Consider the following 21,364-nt stretch of genomic DNA (forward strand, 5'->3'; position numbering starts at 1 on the left):
TGTCAGTTTTCTGAAAACTGTCAGTGGAGTGGGTGAGAATGGCCCCTCCAAGGTAAGGGGAGGGAGGGCTGAGCCCTGGCAGCTCCATCCAGCAGCGTTGGAGGGCCAGCCCATGCCCAGTGCTTGTCCTGTAGAACAGATGGGGACGTGGAGGGCTCTGGGGAAACCTGGTGCTGCCGGAGCGGGGAGTCATGGGGCAGAGCTGCACATCTGCAGGGTGCCTGGCCTTGCTCGTCCAGCTGTTGGTGGCATCGTGCCTCTGACTTGGCCTTTCTTTAGCTTCCAGCAAGAAAGATGGTCACAGTAGCGCGCTAGACAGCCTGCGTTAGACGTGTTCTGAAACACGTTGAGAGCTGAGTGTGTGTGCGAGCATAGCTGGAAAGGGGCCTGCTCTGAGATTTGGCATCCAGTGACAAATACAGTGCCAGCTGCCTCTGGACCTCAGAGGCTGGGAATTTGAGCTGCACTCGCCTGCAGTGCTCCGGCTGGAGAGACAAGGTAGGGTATCCCTTTGCAGCCAGGTCTCCCGAGTAGTCGGATAAAAGAACATATAAACCATGCTCTCGCAGTCACGCTTTCAGGAGCAATTTTTTCCCTTCATTTATTTTTTCAGCATCATGCCAGTATTTTATTTTTGCTCTCTGCCCTGATTTTTTTTTAATTTGTTTGATGTGTCATCCAGCACAGCACTTTCTATACATCCTTAAGTATAACATCCTACCAAAGCCCCCTGACAGAGGAGTGCAGCACCTGGGCCCTTTCGTGGGATCAGCACCAACTAATCGAGTTCTGTGGTTTTGCAGAGGTTTCCCATCTGATCACCAACCATGATTTCCTGGAGGTTTCCATTCATGTCTGTTTCACATATACTTTACTGGAGAGAGCATTTTGTTGACTCTTACTGTCTCATTAAAAAATGAGGAAAGAATTCAATATTTTTTTGATCTCAGATTAGATCTTTATTTGTGAACAAGTCAAAATGTCTTTGACTTGTAGTGGTTAACAAGTGATGGTTAACAGGTCATTTCTACAGGCGTTTTTTTAATTGTTGTTCTTTGGTGGTTTTTTTAAGGTGATTATTTTAAAATTGAGACTATAAAGTATTTTTACGTATCTTAGTCATAGCTGTCAAATATGAGCTTCATATAAGGTTTTATTCTATTTTATGAGATAGACTTTCAGTGATTGCAGCTAAGTTGAGAACTTGTATTATTCACCATCAGCAAAATCTTCAAGCCTAATAAGAACTTGCAAAGGGAAATCATTATTCCTACAAAAGTAGCTTTATTCTCGTTCACGATTTTAGATTTCTGAGACCATAGCCTCCCTAAATGCTTTGACAAGTAAGAGACAGCTATTACAAAATAAATACAGTGATAAATACTGAGAGTCTGATTGGTATGTTGAAGCATCTTAATCCAGCTGTTGAACAGGTTTTCTGATGAGCAGTGCACCTCTAATTTTTTTTTTTAGTGTCCAGTTATGATAGACTCAACTGCAGGAAAATACCTATATAAACTTCATCGTACTCTAGAATATGGCAGTGAGCACAATGCAAAAGGTTAAATATTTGGTGAAAAGAGATTCCACTGCATTGTCTGCACAGAATATGGGCATGATAAACACATCACAAAGAGTGTCATTTTGTGATGGTTGTGTATTATATTTCTGTTGCTTACAACTGTCACCACAAGGACAGAATCATTTTGAGCGTGACCAGGCAGCTGTCTCTGTGAAGCCTATAGATAGCAGCTTCCTTGTGTGTAGCACATTTTCAGCTCCTTCAAACAGATTTATCAAGCATCTTTACTGTCTCAACACTGCCAGTTCAAATGACTTCTCAAGGAGCTTTGGTTATGCAGTCTTTCAAAAGGCGCATTGTTTTTTCTGTTTGTTTCTTTTTCTCTGTGTGTGTGTGCTGGTATTTTTAGTAACTCACTGCAGCAGCTAAAATCTAGTGCAGAGTTTCACCATGTGTTTGGGAGAAAATCATACTCCATTTGTCCACCGTGACCAGGCTTTAAATAAGCATCAAAACTTTCACCAGCTGTGCAAGGCAGCAGACCAGCACAGGTCTGAGCAGCGCGGTGAGCTTGCAGGAGGGAGCAATGCTTTGTGAGCAAGGAGAGGAGAACCTGCAGAGACAGGAGCTGGGAACAGCATTCACTTGGCATCCTTAAAAGATACATCCATAATAATTTTGGGGTCTAAGGACTGCTTAACAGAACATTCCTCTCTGAGTCGTGTCAGACTCACGGGGTTAGGAGACAAACAGAAGCCCCTCAGCGGGTACCCCCTCCTTCTGGATGGCCACTGGAACAGGAGGTGGCTGGAGGGAGGGCTGGGTAGGCAGCCAAGGGATCTTCCCAAAGAATTTCTCTGCTCGTTACTGCTGCAGTTCACAGCATGGGAACTTTCAATAATAAAGACTTTAAGGGCTTCTTCAAAGAGCTTCTAGGCTGTATCAGAAGCTCCATCTGGAAGAAGTCTCATGAGACTTTGGAGTGTTTTGTAAATACAGGCTGGGGACAAATGAGGTTTTTCTTAAACTGAATCTTTCAAAACTTGCTTTCTGACAAGAACTTGCAACAGGGCACATGAACACAGGAGTGTTTGCCAAACTGTATCCCTGGTGTAATGCCTTTCGGAAAGGGTGCAGTTAGCTTGTCATCCCTACAAAGTCTTTTACTAACACAGTAAATTACAGGCTGTATGGGAATGTGCTGTGCTCTGTTCTTTTCAGGTCATGGTCTTGGTCTTGGATTGCTCTGTGAAACTATATACGATGCTTTATACTGTTTGCCTGTGGATTTGTTTTGTGTTTCAGCAGACTGAATAGCATTTCTATTTAAATCATGTTTCATTCTAACTAAAACAATTGCTGTTCTGCAGTGTCAGGGGATTCTGGAGGTAATAAGAACACTGTATGTTTTGTGATTTACTGACCACTTTGGCCTTTGAAAGGCACTGGTACGTTTTGGTCCATTTTCCCTGCTTTGTTTGGGTTAGTGATGCCTCATCAGTTACACCAGACCATGACAGAGTTCAGTATTTTCAGTGCTGGTGGCCCTCGATCGTGTATTTTGGTCGGGGGCAGCAAGACGCCCGTAGCACCATTTTCCCATCAGCAGTGCTAATGCTCCAGGAGCACCAGCATTACCGAGTTTTAAGAACTTGATGTCTTTCTTTGCTGGTTTTCCCCTTTTGAGATGCATCAGCTTTTCTAAAAATGTGTTTACTTTGTGAAGTTGTTTATGACGGTGCGTTAGCTGCCTGCATCAGACTAGACCTGCCTGTCTAGAGTTCTTGCTTGCCATGTATTCCACTTGGCACTTCTGGCAGCATATGAGAACAGAGAATACGGAGCGAGAAAAAAGTACAAAAGCTGCCTAAGTCTTGTATAGATTGAAAATATCTCCTAGTGTCGTCTTGATATTTTTCCCTTCAGTTGTGCCCTCATCTAGAAATCTCAGAGTATTTTATGAACACTGAAATAAGCCTTCTACAGCCTTCCTCCTTCTCCTCATTTCCCCCAGGAAATGACATTATCATCCCCTGTTTGGAGATAAGGAATCAGGTCTGAGTGGTGAAGTGGCTCGCCCAAGGTCAGCTGCTGAGTTAGTGGCATGGCTATGAATAGACGTAGGCATTCCAGCTCTCAGCTCTCTGCTAAACAAGATCGTGCCCTCCCAGTTCCAATTTGTCGTAACTTAATGACTCATAATATTTGAGCATCTAGAATGCGGCAGAATACTTTATTTTCATCACCCAGCAGGTAATCCTTAGTTACGGCAGCAGCAGGACGCAACGCACCTCCCATGTCCCCATGGATCCCTGGTACTGGTTTTACACAGGAGATGGGAGGACAGGTGAGGACTACCAGTGTGGCAAATCCTGATCACTTGAGTGTGGGTCTTCGCTATTCTGTGGGATGTTGTAGGTGCTCACCTGAATGTTTGCTTCTGTGATAAAAACAAAGATACTAGACCTGGTTCTTCAGTTGTCTTGGTGTAACAATAATGAAGTGTCCTGATAGTGGTTTGACTTAAAAATCTAATCCATTTTAAAAGAAGAAAAAAAAACTCCAGTGCAGTCTGCTGTTCCTTGAGGGAGAGAAGTAATTCAACTAAAGTCCTCTCAGGAGCCAAGTAAGAGAAGTAAATTTTGAGCGGTGCTGATCAGGAAGAGGAAGTCATCTGTCTGCATCTGGTCGCTTCCCTGCTTACACGGCACAGTCCTGTAATGGCTACATAAGCAGCTTTGTGATGAACAAATGTCAAGGGCAATTAATTCTTTGGCAGGCAGCTGTTATTATTAGGACAAAGAGTGGCCAGACATAGAAGGAAAGCCTTCAGCTGATTTATTTTCTCTACCTTTTCCCTCAAAATTGATGTCACTCAAACCCCAATGGTGAACTTTCATACAATAAGAATTTTAAATTTGCCGTATCTTTTTTTTTAGTAGGAAATCTTATATTAGATTTAGAGCACAAAGGAATAGCTCAGAGAAAATGCTCGGAAAGTCTTCACCGCTTTAATGCTATCAGAAAGGAGCAGAGTTGTGTGTTGAGCTGGTAACGTAATAATACGTGGGCTGAGTCAAGCCCACTTCAGACTGTTTTTCTCAAACTTAATTGATGGAAATGGCCCACTTTTAGGCTTGATTTATTACCTTAGCAGAGTTATTCCAGGATTGCTGCAATGCAACTGTGGGTGTTCTAAATACACCCACGCTGCCGAAGAATCAGGAAGGATGTACTTAAAATCCTCTAATTTATCTAATAACATCTTTAGCGGCTTTTTGTGTCGGTTTAGTATTGTAATGGAAATGCACTCTTTGGCTAGATAAAGAGCTCCTGTGTGAAACTGTTAGCATTGGCTGTAGGGACACGTAAATAGCATTTGGAGCTGACTGGGGAAATACTCTGACCAGCTGTAAACGCACCTTTCAGTTTTGTAGTCTGTCACTACGGTTAAAGTAATATCTAACATTTCAGATATGAATATCCATGACCCTGGGTCTTCACAGATGTGGCCTTCCCATCCCAGGCAGAGCAGAGGTTCCTTGCGCCGGGGGGTATTTTTTTCTCTGCTGTTTAGGTCCTGAGTCTACTTTAGCAACTGTTGCTGCCTCAGTTCTTAGCCAGGTTCCTTCTTTGCCCATCAGCGGATGATCCTGAGGGGTTGTTTGAGTGACACTAAACAAGCCTGGTTTTCCTACAAAGTTTCAGCACTGAGCTGGTGAGAATAAGCCCTGGACTGGGAAACAAGCTCAGATCCCTGCAGGTGCTAGCGCAGGCTGGTATGTTCGTGCCTGAAGTGAGCTCTGTCTGGCTTGTGTTTGTGGATGCTTTCAGCATGGATTCTTCCGCTGTGCGTTATTTAGGCTGAACGTTAATCTTTGGCTGCATTTTTGCAGAACGGTGTCCTCACGGTGTTGCTAACCGCTGGCATAATTATTCTATCCCAGGCGTGGCAGTCTCTTGCTTTTGTTTTGACATGGAAATTACAAGTAACATGAACAGTAACCAGTATCGCCGCTCTGGACTATCGGAGCTAATAATAGAAATTAAAAACCTGCTCTTTGTGAGCTAAAAAAAGGCGGACAAGACTAGATCGAAAACCGGCTTCTACATGCACCAGAAGTAAAGGAGGCCCCGGTGCGCTTTCCTCTGGCTGATTACTCTGACCACGGGGCACTGCTGTATGTAAATAGGATCAGAGTTCCCGTGTTGTGCTGGGAAGAGCCGGTCCTGAGACAGCTGATTTCCTCCAGCAGTCGTGCTTCATTAGCGCGCACGTGGCTGAGGCTTGGAGGTGCTGCGTGAGCAGAATACTCGGCTGCTAATTCTAGGAAATACGCTTACTGGTGGTGCCGGAACGTGGTACGAGTGGCTTTCTGCATTACTTCAAGGGTCAGAGCTTGTCTCATGGCAAGGTATCACTTGGACAAAGCTATTTATTGCTAATCTTACATTCAAATAATTTACAGATATGTTGAACAGTAAATAATGAGGGTCGGAGGACTTGCTTTGTGTACGTTTTCTGAATCTGTTACATAATCTTACTGTTTGTAGCAGCGTTTAGTATCAAGAATCTGGAAAACTTTATGGTAAAATGACTCTTCAAAAACACCCAAGTGTAGCGAATCTGATTCTTTTTCTGAAATTCAGATTTCACTGCTGCAGCTATGGCATGTGGATCAGTTTAGATGGCAGTTGGCTTTCCTGGGCAGTGAACCAAAAGTGAACACAAGTGACGGTCACCATGTGCTTCTCAGGCTCCAGAACGAAGTCTGACAAGGCCAGTTTCTGTGTAGAAGTTTTTCTGCTCTGGATCTGGCTGGACTGATGCCTCTAGGCTAATGTCCCCTCTCCAGCCATGCTAAAAGCATGCGGACGGACTTACTGGGAAATAAGTTAAGGAAGTATATGTGCTTGTTGCCCATTCCCGGGACTAGCTGATGCAGAATTCTGTTGTTGATGGATGGTTTCTGAGACTGAAATTGGCTTGTATATCTCTGCGCGGTCCTGCAATGGTAGACGTGTCTCACGCAGGACGCTGCTACCCTGAGGACAACGGTGGAAACTGGAGGTTTCAGACTGTGTCAGCAAGAGGCACCTGGAGAAGTTAAGGCAGACCAATGGGAAATGCAAAGTCATGCATAAATTAAGAGGTATTAAACTCTTCTTGAATGAGAGAATGTACATTAAAGTGGCCTTGGTTTGCTATAGATTAATTAACCTTGGGAGATACCAGACTTAATTAAGCTACAGTGCGTTAAAGCCACTTTACTCTTGATAGAGATCATTCATAAGGGAGCTTTTTAACCTTATGCACATCAACTTCATCCCTCCTCGGGGTTTGCCTTAACCTTCAGTGGCCATTGGTGAGGTTTTGGACACTTTGAAATCCAAGAACTTCTCTTATCCTTTGGAATCCCGACTCCAATTCTTAGGAGAAACTGGACGAAATGGGCTTAAGATAAAAGTGTATAATGCACATGTAGAAAAAACGCGCTAAGCAAGGGTTGCATGACAGACTCTGCAGGGGGGTTCAAGTCTAGATTTGAAAAGCATTTAAGTAGAGGTTAAGAAATGGAACATTAAAACTTAAGAAACAGGGAACATCAGAGTGAAACAGGGTTACTAAAATCCTTATGGTGAGTTTGAGGTCTTGCTGCAGGGTTGTGGTGCTGTCTAGTAAGGAAGAATCGGAAGTTTTACAAATCCTGGTTCAAATTCCTGTTTGTTTGTAGAAATATATCATTATGTATTTCCCTGACTGCAAGTTCCCTTGCTAAATCAGATTAAAATATCTTTTTGTGTGTTTCTTACTGTGTTTTGTTTTTCCTTTTCCAGTAATTGCCCTTCATTTTTGGCTGCTGCTTTAGCTAGAGCAACTTCAGATGAAGTCCTTCAGAGTGACCTTTCAGCACACTACTTACCAAAGCATGTGGACAACGCAGATGGGATCATACGTAAGTATATCTGCACATGATAAAGTAAAACTTTACATGGGGTGGATCTCTGTACACTGTATCCTGGAAAACTTTGCACATAATTCACAGATTTTTGAAGTCACCATTCGCTTCAGTGATCCATCTAGTCTGACCACTTGAATAGTACTAGATTTTCCTCAAATTAGTTGCTTCTACCAGCTAGCTAAACGAAGTTGGACTAGATCTCTTGTAAAAGAATATCGCATACTGCTGTAAAAAGATTAATAGGGAATTCACCACCACTCCTGGTAGAGCGAGTGGCTAATTTCTTAGTCAACGGTTTCTCATCTTTGAATCTTGTCTAAGCTTCAACTTTAACTGTTGAATTCTTTCTCTATTTTTAAATGCCTTTCTCTGGTTGTACTTGTACTTTATCAAATTTTTGCTCCTTAAGACCAGGTGGAAATCACTCCTTTCTTTTAATTGCACCTTCAGAAGACTGTGTCTGGTGGCCCTGAATTTCTTTGTAAGCACTTCAGACTGTGTGGTCCTGCTGCTTGCTGGCAAGTGCCAGGTGTCCTTCGTCCTTAGAGCAAAGTCAAATATATATGGGAAGAGAGAATTTAATTCTGAATTATTTCAGTCAGTATAGTTTTTACTATGCCTTCTAATTTTTTTATATCATTTTAGCAAAGGATAGTATAAAGATATTTCATGCTTAAAATGAAAATGTCCTTTTCTTCATTTATCTGTGTTGACTAACAAGATTTTTGCTGCATCCAGCTCAAAGCCATGCACCCTAAACCATTTCAGGATTCTGCTGACCTAAATAACCTTGAAAAACTTTCTGGGGTGCCCACTACAGTGGAGAACACTGTTTCCCACATGTATCAAGAGGAATTCTGTCATCTGATCTTGAAAATACAGTCACTAAACCACTTTGTCCACTTCCTCCTTTTTTGATTAAAAAATAAGTAAATGATTCTGAGGATAATTAGGGGATATAAATCTGGCTCTTCAAAAAGGAAGATTCTGGTATATTTCTCAGAGGCCTTTGAAAACCTGAGAAAAAGAAAAACATGCTATGAGTTCCCTTATTGTAGGTATTGCTGCCTCCTCCTGCTGAGCAGGTAAATGGGATAGATCTGTCATTGTTCTGGCTGAGCAGCCTTCATTAATTTCAAATTGAGATCTCTGAGACTTGCATAAATATTTGACAGTCTCCAAGGAAATGTTGACTAAGCCTCCACACAGAATATCTAAGTTCAACAAAAAAGAAAAAGAAAAAAACCCACCAAACCCACAAAACCCTCACACCTACAGAAACTGCCATTTACATATCTCTACATCTGTAATACACAGATGCAACCATAGATTGATATGCGTACAGGCTACAGCAGGCACTAAAAATAGGACTCCAGATGCAGCATGCTGAGGTGAATTGGCATAATGAAGGTACTTGGAAATAAAATACACCTTTAGAGATGCAATGTAAAGTGTTAAAATATGAAGATAAAGAGGGAGAGGAAGAGAGAGAGAACATCTTCTGTAGTAAAGCAACGGTTTTATACAAATACTGCAATTTCAAATAATAGACTACAAATGATAATTTTTGAAACAGAGCATTAGTTCAAGTGCTGCAAGGTTTGGCTAACAAAACCATATCGAAACTAGCGGGATTGATGCAGGACTGAAGGAGATTTCATTGCAAAGGTCAGTAACTCCATTCTAGGTACCTTTCTCACAAGGAGTCTTTTGAGAAGCCTGGGTGAGTTACTTAGAAGAGAGCTGCGACTGATGAATGCCCTAACTGGTACCATACAGGGAGACTTTCATGCTTTGAAAGAAAACAAAGGGAACTGTAGCAGGTGATGAAAATGGGATTTCTGCATCCTGAAGTTTTGTGCTCTGAGTTCACTGTTTATCCTAATGATATTTGGAGTGCTGCAGAATGCAAAGCCAAGCTGAATTTAGCTGGCTGGTTTTGATATCCAGTTCTGTCTCGGTTTTTCTTATCAACCCAGAAAGATTTTTACTCTGTATAATATAAGGAGACATTTACCTGATTTGCCTCAAGTTTGAATTTGCTAGAAGAAAAAAAATTATTCCAAATTTCCTTAGTGACACATTTCACTCTGGGAATTGCAACGTGACAAATCATTTTGCATACTTAGGAGTGGTAAAAGCAGTTACTGGTGTGCTGGTGGAAAGGAAATTAGACACTTCATGAAAGAAGAAAGCTAATCTTAAAAGAAGGAAAACTGTTTCGACTCCACAAATGTAGGAGTCCAAGAATATGGGCCTGTTATATTTGGGGTGGCCATGTCTTTGGATATCAAGAACAGAATCCAAAAGTCATAGGCTGTGACTGATTCTCCTCTTCCAGTTGCACTGGGGAGGAGCCAGAGAGCTTCCATGAGAACAGAAAGACATTTGATTTCCTTTTCAAAAGGCCAGGTTAAGAACATTTAGTTTTCTTTTTTTGTGGAGGAAGATACTCACGTGGCGGTTCGGCATTGTTAAGGAACCACCAAAGGAGTCTGAGTAGTAGGACCGTGTCACATGGTGGAGGTATCTAAAATATCCAGCAGACTTCACAAAGCAAGTCGCAAAGTCCCATTACCCAGTCTTTCCAAGTTCTAGCCGATGAGATGCTATAGCCAAGACACAAGAGGCCGTTGACTAGTCAGAAACAGGAGGTCTTAGATTAAGAAAAACCTTGGTCATTGGCTTGATGATGTGTCTGCAAACCTGGGTACTGATCCCTGTTGTCACACTGTCCACATTTTCAGGAAAGGTCTTAAAATTTAGGTACTAAAAAGCAGAATCTGATTACTGGTATTCTTTCTAGCCTGATTTTGCCCTAAAAGAAGTCAGTTGTCTTTGGGAGCAATAATGCCCGCGCTGGATTTCCCACTAGCTGTGGTACAATTAAGCGCCGCTTCCAGCGCTGGGGATTTTGGAGCAGCAGGAGGGAAATGAAATTCTCCATGACACAACCACAGTGACAGCCGAGTCAGCTCTGGCTCAGCGCTGCTACATTAACAATTGATGAGTAATTTACAGCTGCGAGGGGGTGGTTTCACTGTTGTGGGCCTCTCTCCTCTTTTAACCCCAAGAGCCATTATTGATGATGATGACGCTACGCATCCTCCCTGCTGGGAAGGGTGTTCAGTGTCTCAGCACAGCCGGTGGATTTACTCCATTCCTCCTTCAGAGTGATGCTCTGAAGTGTAACAGCCACGTGGCATTGAAATGTGCGCCGTTTCCCTTCGTACGCGCCCGCTGGGAAAAAAATGGCAGAGCAAGCCTGTGGGGTACGCTTCTGGAAGATACAATTTGGACATGTCAGGCTGTACGTGTTCCCTGTTTAAATGCACTACCCAGCGAAGAGATTTCTGGTGGCACCGGTGAGAGCAGTGTAAGTGTTGGGGGGGATTTGGTACCCGTTGCTATGGCAGTGGTGGGATGACCCAATCATTTGATTTCCACTGCTTGTTTTTAAAGCTGTGTGATCAAGAAGCTAGGGCTCCTTCTTTTGAGTATGTTTATAGCTTATTTCCAGCCTATCGGCTGCTCTTGCCAATCAAGCTTGAACCAACTCATACTCAGCAGAACTGGGAAGGTGTCTTGCTCCTGAGGGTCTTGGCCCCCTGATCGCTATAGCCCCCATCTCGTGTACACCTAGTGCAGAAATTAGTAAATGCTGCTTTTAGGCTCTTCACAGAATTTCTGTGAACTGAGAGATGCTGTAACCCTCCCCTCTGCTCCCTGTATTTGGGCCATTCCTCCTCCAGGAATGATTGATGCTCACGGAGTGCTACTGTTTAGCTCTGGAGAATGACCATGGACAAGGAGATTTTGATTTGTTCAGCTCTGATTCTTACTTCCCGTTTTCCTCCCCTGAACTTCAGAATGATTGTCAAGTCCCTGAGTTCTTACATGTTAAAATTACTATTTCTCAGGAGTGGCAGTTCAGCATTCTCTTAAATTTAAGACCTTTATTGTTTTCTCATTTGCTTATGCAGATTTCTTTGACACACTGTCTAGTCAGGAATCTGGAAATAATGTTATGTACCTGAATGCATACGCTCCTGCCAAAACATCTTAAAGAAATGCTATTAATTTCTGTGGGTTATTTGCCACTGTATTGCCTCCGTGCTGCAGCGAGGTGTTGTTTGGAACAGATCGTTTGGTCTAAAACGAATCCATCATTGTAATGGATTGCGGGTGTCGTGTGTGATGCTGTACGCCGTGATGAGGTCCCTACGCCAGCCGCCGCGGCACAGCTGCACCGCCCTGTGCAGAGCAGCACAGGGGATCGAATGCGGAGGGAAACCTGCTTTTCCTTTTTCCTGGTGCTGCAAATGAGTTCCGCAAAGGCACGGGGGAATGTTTAAGTTAAAAAGACAAACAAACAGTGAGCTGCTTACTGATGACTGCTGATTATGGTGGGTTTGGCTTCCTCTTTTTACACGTCAGAGCCCAGAATTTCCCTGCTGACATCCATTTCAACTGTTTGGCTAAAGTGGTTTTGTTTCATCTTTGTAATGTATGCAGGAGAAAAATGTTCACTTAATAACATTCTTAGCCTTTCATTTGTGGTTTTTGCCTTCCCCAGAGATTGAGACAGTGAAGCTGGCCCGCTTAGTTTTTAGCAAACTGCACGAGATCTGCAGCAACTGGGTGAAAGACTTTCCACTCCAGCCAAAGCCCCACCGCTACTACGAGACATCCATCCATGCCATCAAGAATATGCGCAGGAAGATGGAAGACAAGCACGTCTGTATCCCAGACTTCAACATGCTCTTCAACCTTGAGGTAAAAAGAGATCACATGGAAGACAAATGCACATGCTAAATACGGTTTCCGTTCTTGGGGAAACTAGGCAGTCTTCTGTGGTGAAAATGAAAGCCATACCTGTGAGGGACCCGAGGAGGACTGACAGTCAAGAGGCAAACCTGGCCTTAGGTTAGTTCAGTTGATATTCTGTAGCCATAGCGGCAGTATGACATGCAGTTTCTCCATTGGGTATATAGAATAAAATAGCAATTTTTACAGATTTCTGGCCTTCCTGATGTAGCCACTCATGCAGTGGCTGAAGGACTGAGCTGCCATTGTGCAGAAAGCAGCCCTACTTGGAGGGTAGATTTAGACTGGATATGAGGAAGAAGTTTTTTACAATGAAGGTGGTGAAACACTGGCACAGGTTGCCCAGAGAGGTCATGAAGGCCCCATGCATGGAAACATTCAAGGCCAGGTTGGATGGCGCTCTGAGCAACCTGGTCTAGTTGAAGATGGCCCTGCTCACTGCAGGGCAGTTGGGCTGGATGGCCTCTAAAGGTCCCTTCCAACCCAAAGCATTCTACAATTCTGTGACACTTTTGTGAGTGGCAACCAATCTGTTGTGGTACCATGTGATAAATGAAGGCAGGAGCCTCTCTGGCTGAAGATGCCTGGGTGTAGAGGATTGCCAGGGCAAAGTTTTCAGCCCACAGTTCATTGCTGATGCCAGTTGTCTATGGGGCAGGTCTGTACTGCTTTTCAACCCTGTCTCTTGGGAGGAAGAAGCCAAAAGCAAGAATTAGGAAAGAAAGTAAAAAACCCAAAACAAACTCAAACCACAAAACTTACAGGAAAATGGGGTGCCGTTCACACAAAGATCAAGCAACATGACTAGTTTGGGTGGAACAGGGGTCAGACTTCCCTCCACTCATTTCTTTATGTGGCCATAGGTCAAACACTCCTGCTTGCTCTTCCGTCAGATATAAAACCGGACATGGAAGAATGGCAAAGAGAAGAAAGTGGCAAGAATTTTACCTTTAGAATCAGATTTCTGCATGATTGATTCTTGATTGCGTCCTGTCGCTGTAACAACCATCTTCTGCCCCATCCACATTCTTGCCTTTAAATGATATTAATGCAAACAGAAGCAGGTGTTTCCTTTGCCTGTCAATTTTCAGCTTTCTTATTCCAATTTGTGCTGGAACCCATTACTTAAAAATTACAATGTACAAATATTCTAGTCATTTGAGATGGCTGTCAAGGTTGAATTGGCACTGACAGTGGGTTGGTGCGTTGTGTGTGAACAGGCACAGGAGTTGATGTCTCTTGGTGCAGTGTTGTGTCTCTGCTTGAACAGCTAAGGGGAAGCTGAGAAAAATGACTTGAAGAGAGTGATTTTGCTGTATTTGATTTGTGGGTGTAATCACAATTATCTGATGAGAAACTACATACAGCTTTTAAAAAAAACAGGTATCTAAGGTGATAAGGAGTAGATTTAAAAAAAAAAAAAAAAAGAATGAAGGCAGAGGCTGGCTGGCTTCACATCTTCACTGTACTGGCATTTTATCCCTGCTGGATTCCAGTCCTGACGCAAACTTCACGCAAACTGTATTGGATGTTCTTCTCTCTCTGTGGTTTTTGCAGTCACAAAAACTCCTGCACAATTTGATGAGAATGGCACTTTCTATTTGGGTTGAGTGACTGAATTGTAACAAATGGAACGTAAGGAGCATGGAGAGCACTATACGGGTGATTCTTGCAGGGCATCTCTTGCAGTTTGCAGATGGAATTCGTCAGTAATAAGGCGGAAATTTCCCATTGATGCAAGTGAAGATGGTCCCTGTGGTTTGTTTTTCCAGTGCAGACTCTGCCTCTGAGTGCAATTTAGGGAGGACACCACAAAGCTCAAGTTGAAAAGTTTTAAGACAATCCAGTTAGCTCTTTGCGTTGTTTTCTCCTGAGTTGTTTTCTCCATGTGTTTCCATTGACAGGACCAAGAAGAGCAAGCTTATTTTGCAGTGTTTGATGGTCACGGGGGAGTGGACGCTGCCATCTATGCCTCCATCCATCTCCACGTGAACTTGGTCCACCAGGAGATGTTTCAGCAGGACCCGGCAGAGGCACTGTGCCGAGCTTTCCGGGTGACCGATGAGCGGTTTGTCCAGAAGGCAGCAAGAGAGGTGACTGAGTTACCTGGGCTTGACTCTGAAAGTATTCATCTATCAATTCTGTCTTTGTTAGCAGGGGTGCTCCAAGTGCTGTCCTGATCACGGGCCGGGGGCCAGCACAGAGCTGCCCCTGCACAGCCCGTAGAGCCGGTGCCCATGGGTGGGCTGCTTCATGTGCCATAAAGACAGCAGCCTCCACTTCACATCCAGTTCATTTAGGAGGGTGCTGCTGCTATTCTTACGTTTGCATACTAACTAGGTTTGGTCCTGGGGGTGGGTTCTTTTTACCTCGTCTCTACAACATACGTTTTTCTTGGCTCCAGAAAGCAAGAATAAGCGGGTAACTGACTCCTGGCCTCTTGAACTTATGCAAGGGCTCAGTTAGGTGCAGGGAACTCAAGATGCCTACAAATAAACCTCCTTCCAAGTTCATCAACGTGCACGCATTTGTATCAACAGACAGGAAACAGGCACAGGCAGTCAGCTAGAAGAGTAGCACAGCAGATGACAAGCAGAACTCAGCTTCTGCAACGCGATTCCAGCGCAAGGGAAGTCACGGGGCAGAACTGATTCCTCACATTCAGCCAGGGTGGCTCTGAGGGGCTGTTGCTGAACAGGCGTCGCAGTAAGGAAAGCACTGCCAGTTCCTCCGGCTGCGTATGGGAATATCAACCTGTTCTGTCCTCGAGTTAAGCAGGAAGATGCTGTGAAATGGTTCTTGTTTGCTTATTTAAAATTGGGGGCGTTTTTTTTCACCCTATCCAGAGTCTGCGCTGTGGAACCACTGGGGTGGTGACTTTCATCCGAGGAAACATGCTGCATGTGGCTTGGCTTGGGGACTCCCAGGTCATGCTCGTGAGGAGAGGCCAGGCTGTGGAACTGATGAAACCCCACAAACCAGATCGAGAGGTGAGGCTGGCTGGTTTTAAACACACCCGGGCAGTGTTTACCACTGAAGCTGACGGGTATCAGCTTTGCATGGGGTGCTGGGACACAGCGTGTTGCCTTCCCGGTGTCTCTGGGAGCAGCAGCAGCGTATGTTCCCGTTATCCTGGTTTCTTTGGAAGGTGCTATGGATTTGTGCACAGATCCTTTTTTTCTCATCCGGTGGGGCCTGCAGCATCCACCATGCTGTGCTTGTGAGAACACCGAGTATTTATTGAAGTGTTCAGAGTGCGATGGCAGTACGAAGCGCTCTGTCCAAACTACTCTCGTGTTCTCTTGCTGTTTAGGATGAGAAGAAGCGCATCGAGGCACTCGGTGGCTGCGTGGTCTGGTTTGGAGCCTGGAGGGTGAATGGGAGCCTGTCAGTCTCCAGAGCTATTGGTAGGAATGGGCTTTAACTCCTTTTTCAGACTTGCTTTTCCTTTTAATTAAAACCTTCATTTTCTAGTGATCAAAATCTGAAATACAGCTGAAGATAGACCTGTGAGCGATAACCTCTATTTTTTTCCTCTACCGTTTGAGGAAATAATTTCCAAATAATTGCTTTAACTTGGAGTAAGAGTCACCGGCTCCATGCTGTGTTAATAGAAGGGCTTCCAGATGCTGTGGCTGCAAACCCACGGTCTTGTGTATCTGTGTGTTGTTTTTCCACAGGGGATGCTGAGCACAAGCCATACATCTGTGGGGATGCAGACTCTGCCTCCACTGTACTAGATGGCTCTGAAGACTACCTCATTTTAGCCTGCGATGGCTTCTACGACACAGTCAATCCCGATGAGGCAGTCAAAGTGGTGGCTGACCATCTAAAGGAGAATAATGGCGACAGCAGCATGGTAGCACATAAATTAGTGGCATCTGCTCGGGATGCCGGTTCCAGCGACAACATTACTGTCATTGTGGTATTTCTCAGGGATATGAATGCAGCAGTCAGCGTCAGCGAGGAGTCGGACTGGACAGAGAACTCTTTTCAAGGTGGGCAAGAAGACGGTGGGGAAGATAAGGAGAACCATGGCGACTGCAAAAGGCCGTGGCCCCAGCACCAGTGCTCAGCACCTGCAGACCTAGGGTACGATGGACGAGTGGATTCCTTCACCGACAGAACTAGCTTAAGCATAGGATCGAGCATCAACCTGTTTGACGATCAAGGCTATTTAGACCTGACAAAAACAGAAACTAGTACACCTCAGAGTGCCAAATGTCCGCCACCAATTCAAGCGTTTAGTCCTGGCATACCAAAGAGTGCGAGTGTGATCAGCGGCTCAACAGCAAAGAAGGAATCACCGGAGCGCGCCGCGTCGTCGATCTGTGGACAGAGCGATCCCAGGGAGTACAACGCTCCTCTCGCCTCGGGGGCCACAGGGCAGAGCCTCTACAGGGTGAAGGGTTTCTCCCCCGTCGTCTTTGGGCTGGAAGACGAACTGTTCAGATCCTTGGGAAAACGAGCTGTGTCCTTTCGCTTCCGGCTCTGTAACGGGAAGAGGCGACGAGCAGCCAGGCTCAGACCAAAGTTTCCCATGCCGCTCCTGGCTCGAGAGCCTTCCCGTGTAGGATCGAGTCTGTCCCCACCTGTGCGGGGCCGCAGCAGCACGAGGCTGTTGGCAGGACGCTCCCCGTGGCGGAGGCTGCCTGGGCCCAGCGCTTACAGCCAGAGCGCGTTTTCGATGCGAAGACAAAGTAGTTGTATACCAGATTCATACCTTCATCAATGCTGTAAAATGTAACCGTCTCCCTCGTGTTTCCCCGTCAGACTCCCAAAATAGACATTCCCAAAATAAACCTGGCAGCATCGGAAAGCGAAAAAAGGTGGGCGTTTCCGAACTGTCCTCCAGTCCCCTGCAAAGCTCAAACCGTGTGTAAATAGATCTAGGAATTAACAAATGTAGTTGTTTCAATCTCAATAAAGTTTGCGGGTGGTGCCACCCCGAGCAACGCCGCAGCCACCCAACCACCCGCAGGCACACGTATCCAGTCACACTCACCAGTGGAAGCCAAACGGCTGGCTCGCGTGGACAGACACGGGGAGGGAAGGGGCTTTAGCAACGCGGGAGGCTGAACGTGCCCGATACACATCCGTGGAGCAATATGTAAAGAAAGATTCGGGTTTAGAACTGCCAAATTTTTTAAGAGTGGGGGGGAAGTTGCCATAGAAGTCAAGGTGTGGGGTTTTTTTTTGTGTTCTGCTTTCTGTTTATTTCAGGCGAGCATTAAGATGAATTAGAAAATTACATCCACTTTTGCAGGTAAAAGACTAAAAGCCATACAGGGTTTTACCAGGTAACTTAGGAATGGACAAACTAAGCTCCTGCTACTCTGTTCTCACTCCGCTTGAGGTACAGACTCCTGATTTACCTATTTTTTTCATGTAACATAAAACGTGGGATATGAAGAAAACTGTTTTTTGTAGTTTTTAAAAACTAATTTCCTATGGCTAGAGGTGCAGTGTAGGGAATTTCGTATCTTTCTGGTGCTTCTAGTGGCATTTTTCTCGTTTGTCAGTTTAGGAAACTGTTCTCAATTAGTTTTAATCGAACGTGATTGTGCTTAATGCTTTGAGCCAACCTCTTTCCACCGTAACTTCATCTCAGGTCTTAAAAGAAACCAGTCTGTGGAGACGCTCAGTACAATGCCGCTGTCACTCACCCCGTCGAAGCAGAGCGCTGCGTGCTAGAGATAACGAGCGATCTGATGAGCTGTTTGGTTTCAGTAATGATTTCTAGGTGGCAAAGGCGTAACTTCATATAGAGGTGCGGCACGCAGGACGGTAGGGTGCCACGTCTGCACGTAGCGTTCCTGCGGCAACCTGGCGTTCTCCAGCACGTGCAGGAGGGGCTGCCGGAGCAGCCAAAGCGAGCGGCGGTGCAGTGGGCGCGGACGAGCAGGGGCTGAGCGTGGGGTTTGGTGGAGAGGGCGGAATTCACCGACAAGCCAGAGCTCTGCTTCGGTCACACCTGGCTTCAGCAAGGGAGGGGAGGAACGTCCGTTGCCCTTGTTTTTGTGAGCAGAGCGTTATTTATCAGACTGGGAAACAACCAGCACCCGCCAGCTCCTCCCTGCTCTCCAGGCGATGCTAAGCCCGCCGGGAGCGGTCAACGGGGACGTGAGGAAGCAGGCGATTCCCATCCACTCACGACATACACAGCCTGTCACGAGCCTTTGCTACGGCAAGGCATTCGGAGGAGTCTGAATGCCAGAAGTCTTCGCAGGCGTCTATCGTACAATCCATATCATTTTAGCAGTAACGATTTAATAACAGTATTAGTATTTAGCTAGAGTTTGCAAAGTATTTTAATATTCAGTAGTCAGGAGATTATTCAACACGAGATGGCAAGGTTCGAATTCTGCCAATTTCCGCTGCTTCTATCTTTGATGCACTATTTTAAAAGCAATCTGACGAATAGCGAAAGGCTTTGTGAGTAACCAGGAGCTGGAGTGTGGCTTTAGATTCCTTTGATCTTTTTCAGACTTTTTTTTAATCTTACGGGATCATTGGCTCTTATCTGTCATCTTCCAAAGCCTTAGCTGTTGTCAGCGTTCTCTTTAGCTGCAGCGTATGTTCCAAGTCAGATTTACTGAGGAAATTTGAGAAACGGTAAAATATGCAACTCCGGGGCATCTCTGCGGTGCCTTTGTTTTAAATTATTCACAGTAATAATGACGCATTGGAAGTCCATCTTGCAGCCGACTGTCGTGCTGCGGGGAGAAAGGTGGTGCAAGTGCACTTCTGCGTGTGAGTAAACCAGAATGCAAACCCGCACGGATGATAAACTTCTTCCCAGCCTGCAGGAGCAGTTGAAGAGCGCCGGACTGCACGTGTGCTGTTTGGGGAAGGATCTAGCTTTTTAGGTGTGGATTCAGACACGATAATTCTGCGACTCATACCATTTATCTTGCTAGGAGAAAAAAAAAATCTACCATCGTAGTTCCAGTGTGGTCAGGTAAAAACATTGTGTAGATAGCAAGTGTTCATTTCTTCACTAAATGCATATTTATAGAGTAGATAGGAACCATTTGTAAGGTAAGTCCTTTAAAGTTCTATAATATTAAAAGTAGTGGTTATTGGTCTGATATATGCTGCTCTTGATTCTACACACTAGGCAAAACAGCAGTGCTTTGTGACATGCAGTGTTTTCTCTTAATGCCACTGGTGATAGGAAGTAGTTCTCTTCAGTTCCGAATCCTGTGCCCTTATCTGCTGCTTGCGAACGTAAGCAATAATCCCTCTCTACCAGTATCTAAGTGTTCTGTATCTCGTACTTTGGTTGTCTATCTGGTGACAGTGTAAGAATATTAGGCTAATATAAAAGTATCTAATTGTATTTATTAACCGTTCATACTGAGATCCAGTCTGTGACCTGTGTTTTGTATTTTTATTGTGTATCTTAGTGGTGGTGCAATTTGTATAACGAATCTTTCCAATAAAGAGCTGAAGTATCCCTTTTCCGCGTTAACACAGCCCGCATCAGTTTCAGTTGACGTGTTAACCATGTTTGCAGAACTAGCAGGTAGGTAGCGAAAACATTTTTGGTTTTTTTTGGAAACGGTGTTGGTTTTGAGAAGCGGGCTTCAGATGCTTTGCCTGAAGCCGCTCAAAACTTGCTCGTAAGCTCTTCACTGTGAGTACCGGCGGGACTCACTCAGTCCCCACGCTGGTAGTTTCCTGCGTACACTTTTTAAACGTGCAACTCTGAGGAATGTCTGCGCTGCAGAGAGCAGTATAGCACCAGACCAGGGAGCTGTTCACCCATTTCGATTTGCACTAAAGGTGGGTGGAAACGCATGTATATAACTTTTCTTTACCTAGAAGTGCCATCAATTGTCCTTGCGAGTTAAAACCATTCAGCATTTGATTTAGAGCGCATCGTAACCCTGAAGGACAATGTCAAAGCAGGCTTTACCTTACGCCACATTTACAGTGGTGCCGCGGCACAGAAACTCTGCGGGGCTCTGGAACCCTGCGTCAGTGAGAAAGGCACCGTCCCGCGGGCAGACACCATGAGGCACAACGCGTTCTGTGTTTACAGACACGGCTGCTGTAGTTCAGGTCCGCTGTCTCCTCACTAAATCTTCCCGACCCTGGCAGTGTTCTGCGGGAAAACAAATGAGAAAGATTGGTCTAAATTAGGGGCTGGTTCGGCACAACTGACTCACTCAGCACCGGTCACGCAAACAAAGCCATCCAAGGGGATACTGCAGCTTTGTTCACGCCTGTAACTTAGGGCAATCTTTCTTTCACTCATACCCTCTTCGCAACAGGAACAAAACTTTCTACCCCTGTATCATGTGCAATAAGTAATAATGAAGCATTCACACGACCTCTGACTTCAATGCTGGTATCCTTTTCCGGTCCTCGCTCAGCAGGCGATCGCACTATACTTGCCAGCATTAAAGCTAAAGAAAAAAATAAACCCCACCTACTAGGGTCTAGTACAACTGTTGTATGTCGCCATTGCATCGTGTTCGGTTTCTTCTCCCCTTCACTCCAGCAGACATCTTGGACCACGAGCAGGGGATGCTGGCTGCGAGCGCCTGGCCTACTCCTGCTCCCGCACGGGTAGCTGCGGGGCGAGCCGGGCACTGCTGTTCGCCCTCCAGTACGTTCCTGTTCGTGAAACTAGCGTGTGCGGTGTGAAGTGGATAAAGTAAAGCTGACCATTTAACAGTGTTGGGACTCTCCATTTGCAATCTTGTTCTACAGTTCACATATGAGTTTAGTTATAACCATGTATTAGTCATCCATATTTTATTTATGAATGCTGTTTATACAGGAAAAACTGCTGAAGTTTAATAAAACAGTAATTTAAACCACACTGCAGACAGTCTGTTTATTTAAGAGCTAACAGAGATAGCAACCGACAGCTGTGTTCAATGTCTTCACTGCGGTGACAGCCGCTTTCCTTTGCGTGAGGCGCAACACCACGTGCTTCAGCCCCAGCCTGCACGGTGCCCACAGGGTTCCCCAGCGCCCAGCACAGCCCCGTTCCCCTCGGTTTTACAGGCAGAACGGGAAGATATTTATCAGATCACAA

At 45.1% G+C, this 21,364-nt stretch overlaps 1 protein-coding gene across 1 annotated transcript in view; it reads left to right on the forward strand.

The window, feature by feature from the left end:
* The window catches only part of PPM1E (protein phosphatase, Mg2+/Mn2+ dependent 1E), a 70,064-nt gene extending 48,919 nt beyond the window's left edge, over positions 1 to 21,145 (forward strand). The window contains 6 exon segments of the mRNA XM_075439995.1: positions 7,361 to 7,479; positions 12,062 to 12,261; positions 14,217 to 14,405; positions 15,159 to 15,302; positions 15,626 to 15,719; positions 15,993 to 21,145. Coding sequence (XP_075296110.1) covers positions 7,361 to 7,479; positions 12,062 to 12,261; positions 14,217 to 14,405; positions 15,159 to 15,302; positions 15,626 to 15,719; positions 15,993 to 17,059 — 1,813 coding nt within the window. The 3' untranslated portion in view covers positions 17,060 to 21,145.
* Positions 21,146 to 21,364: the final 219 nt, after the last annotated feature.

This window comes from Opisthocomus hoazin, chromosome 20 (genome assembly GCF_030867145.1).
Source record: "Opisthocomus hoazin isolate bOpiHoa1 chromosome 20, bOpiHoa1.hap1, whole genome shotgun sequence".
Taxonomy (NCBI): domain Eukaryota; kingdom Metazoa; phylum Chordata; class Aves; order Opisthocomiformes; family Opisthocomidae; genus Opisthocomus; species Opisthocomus hoazin.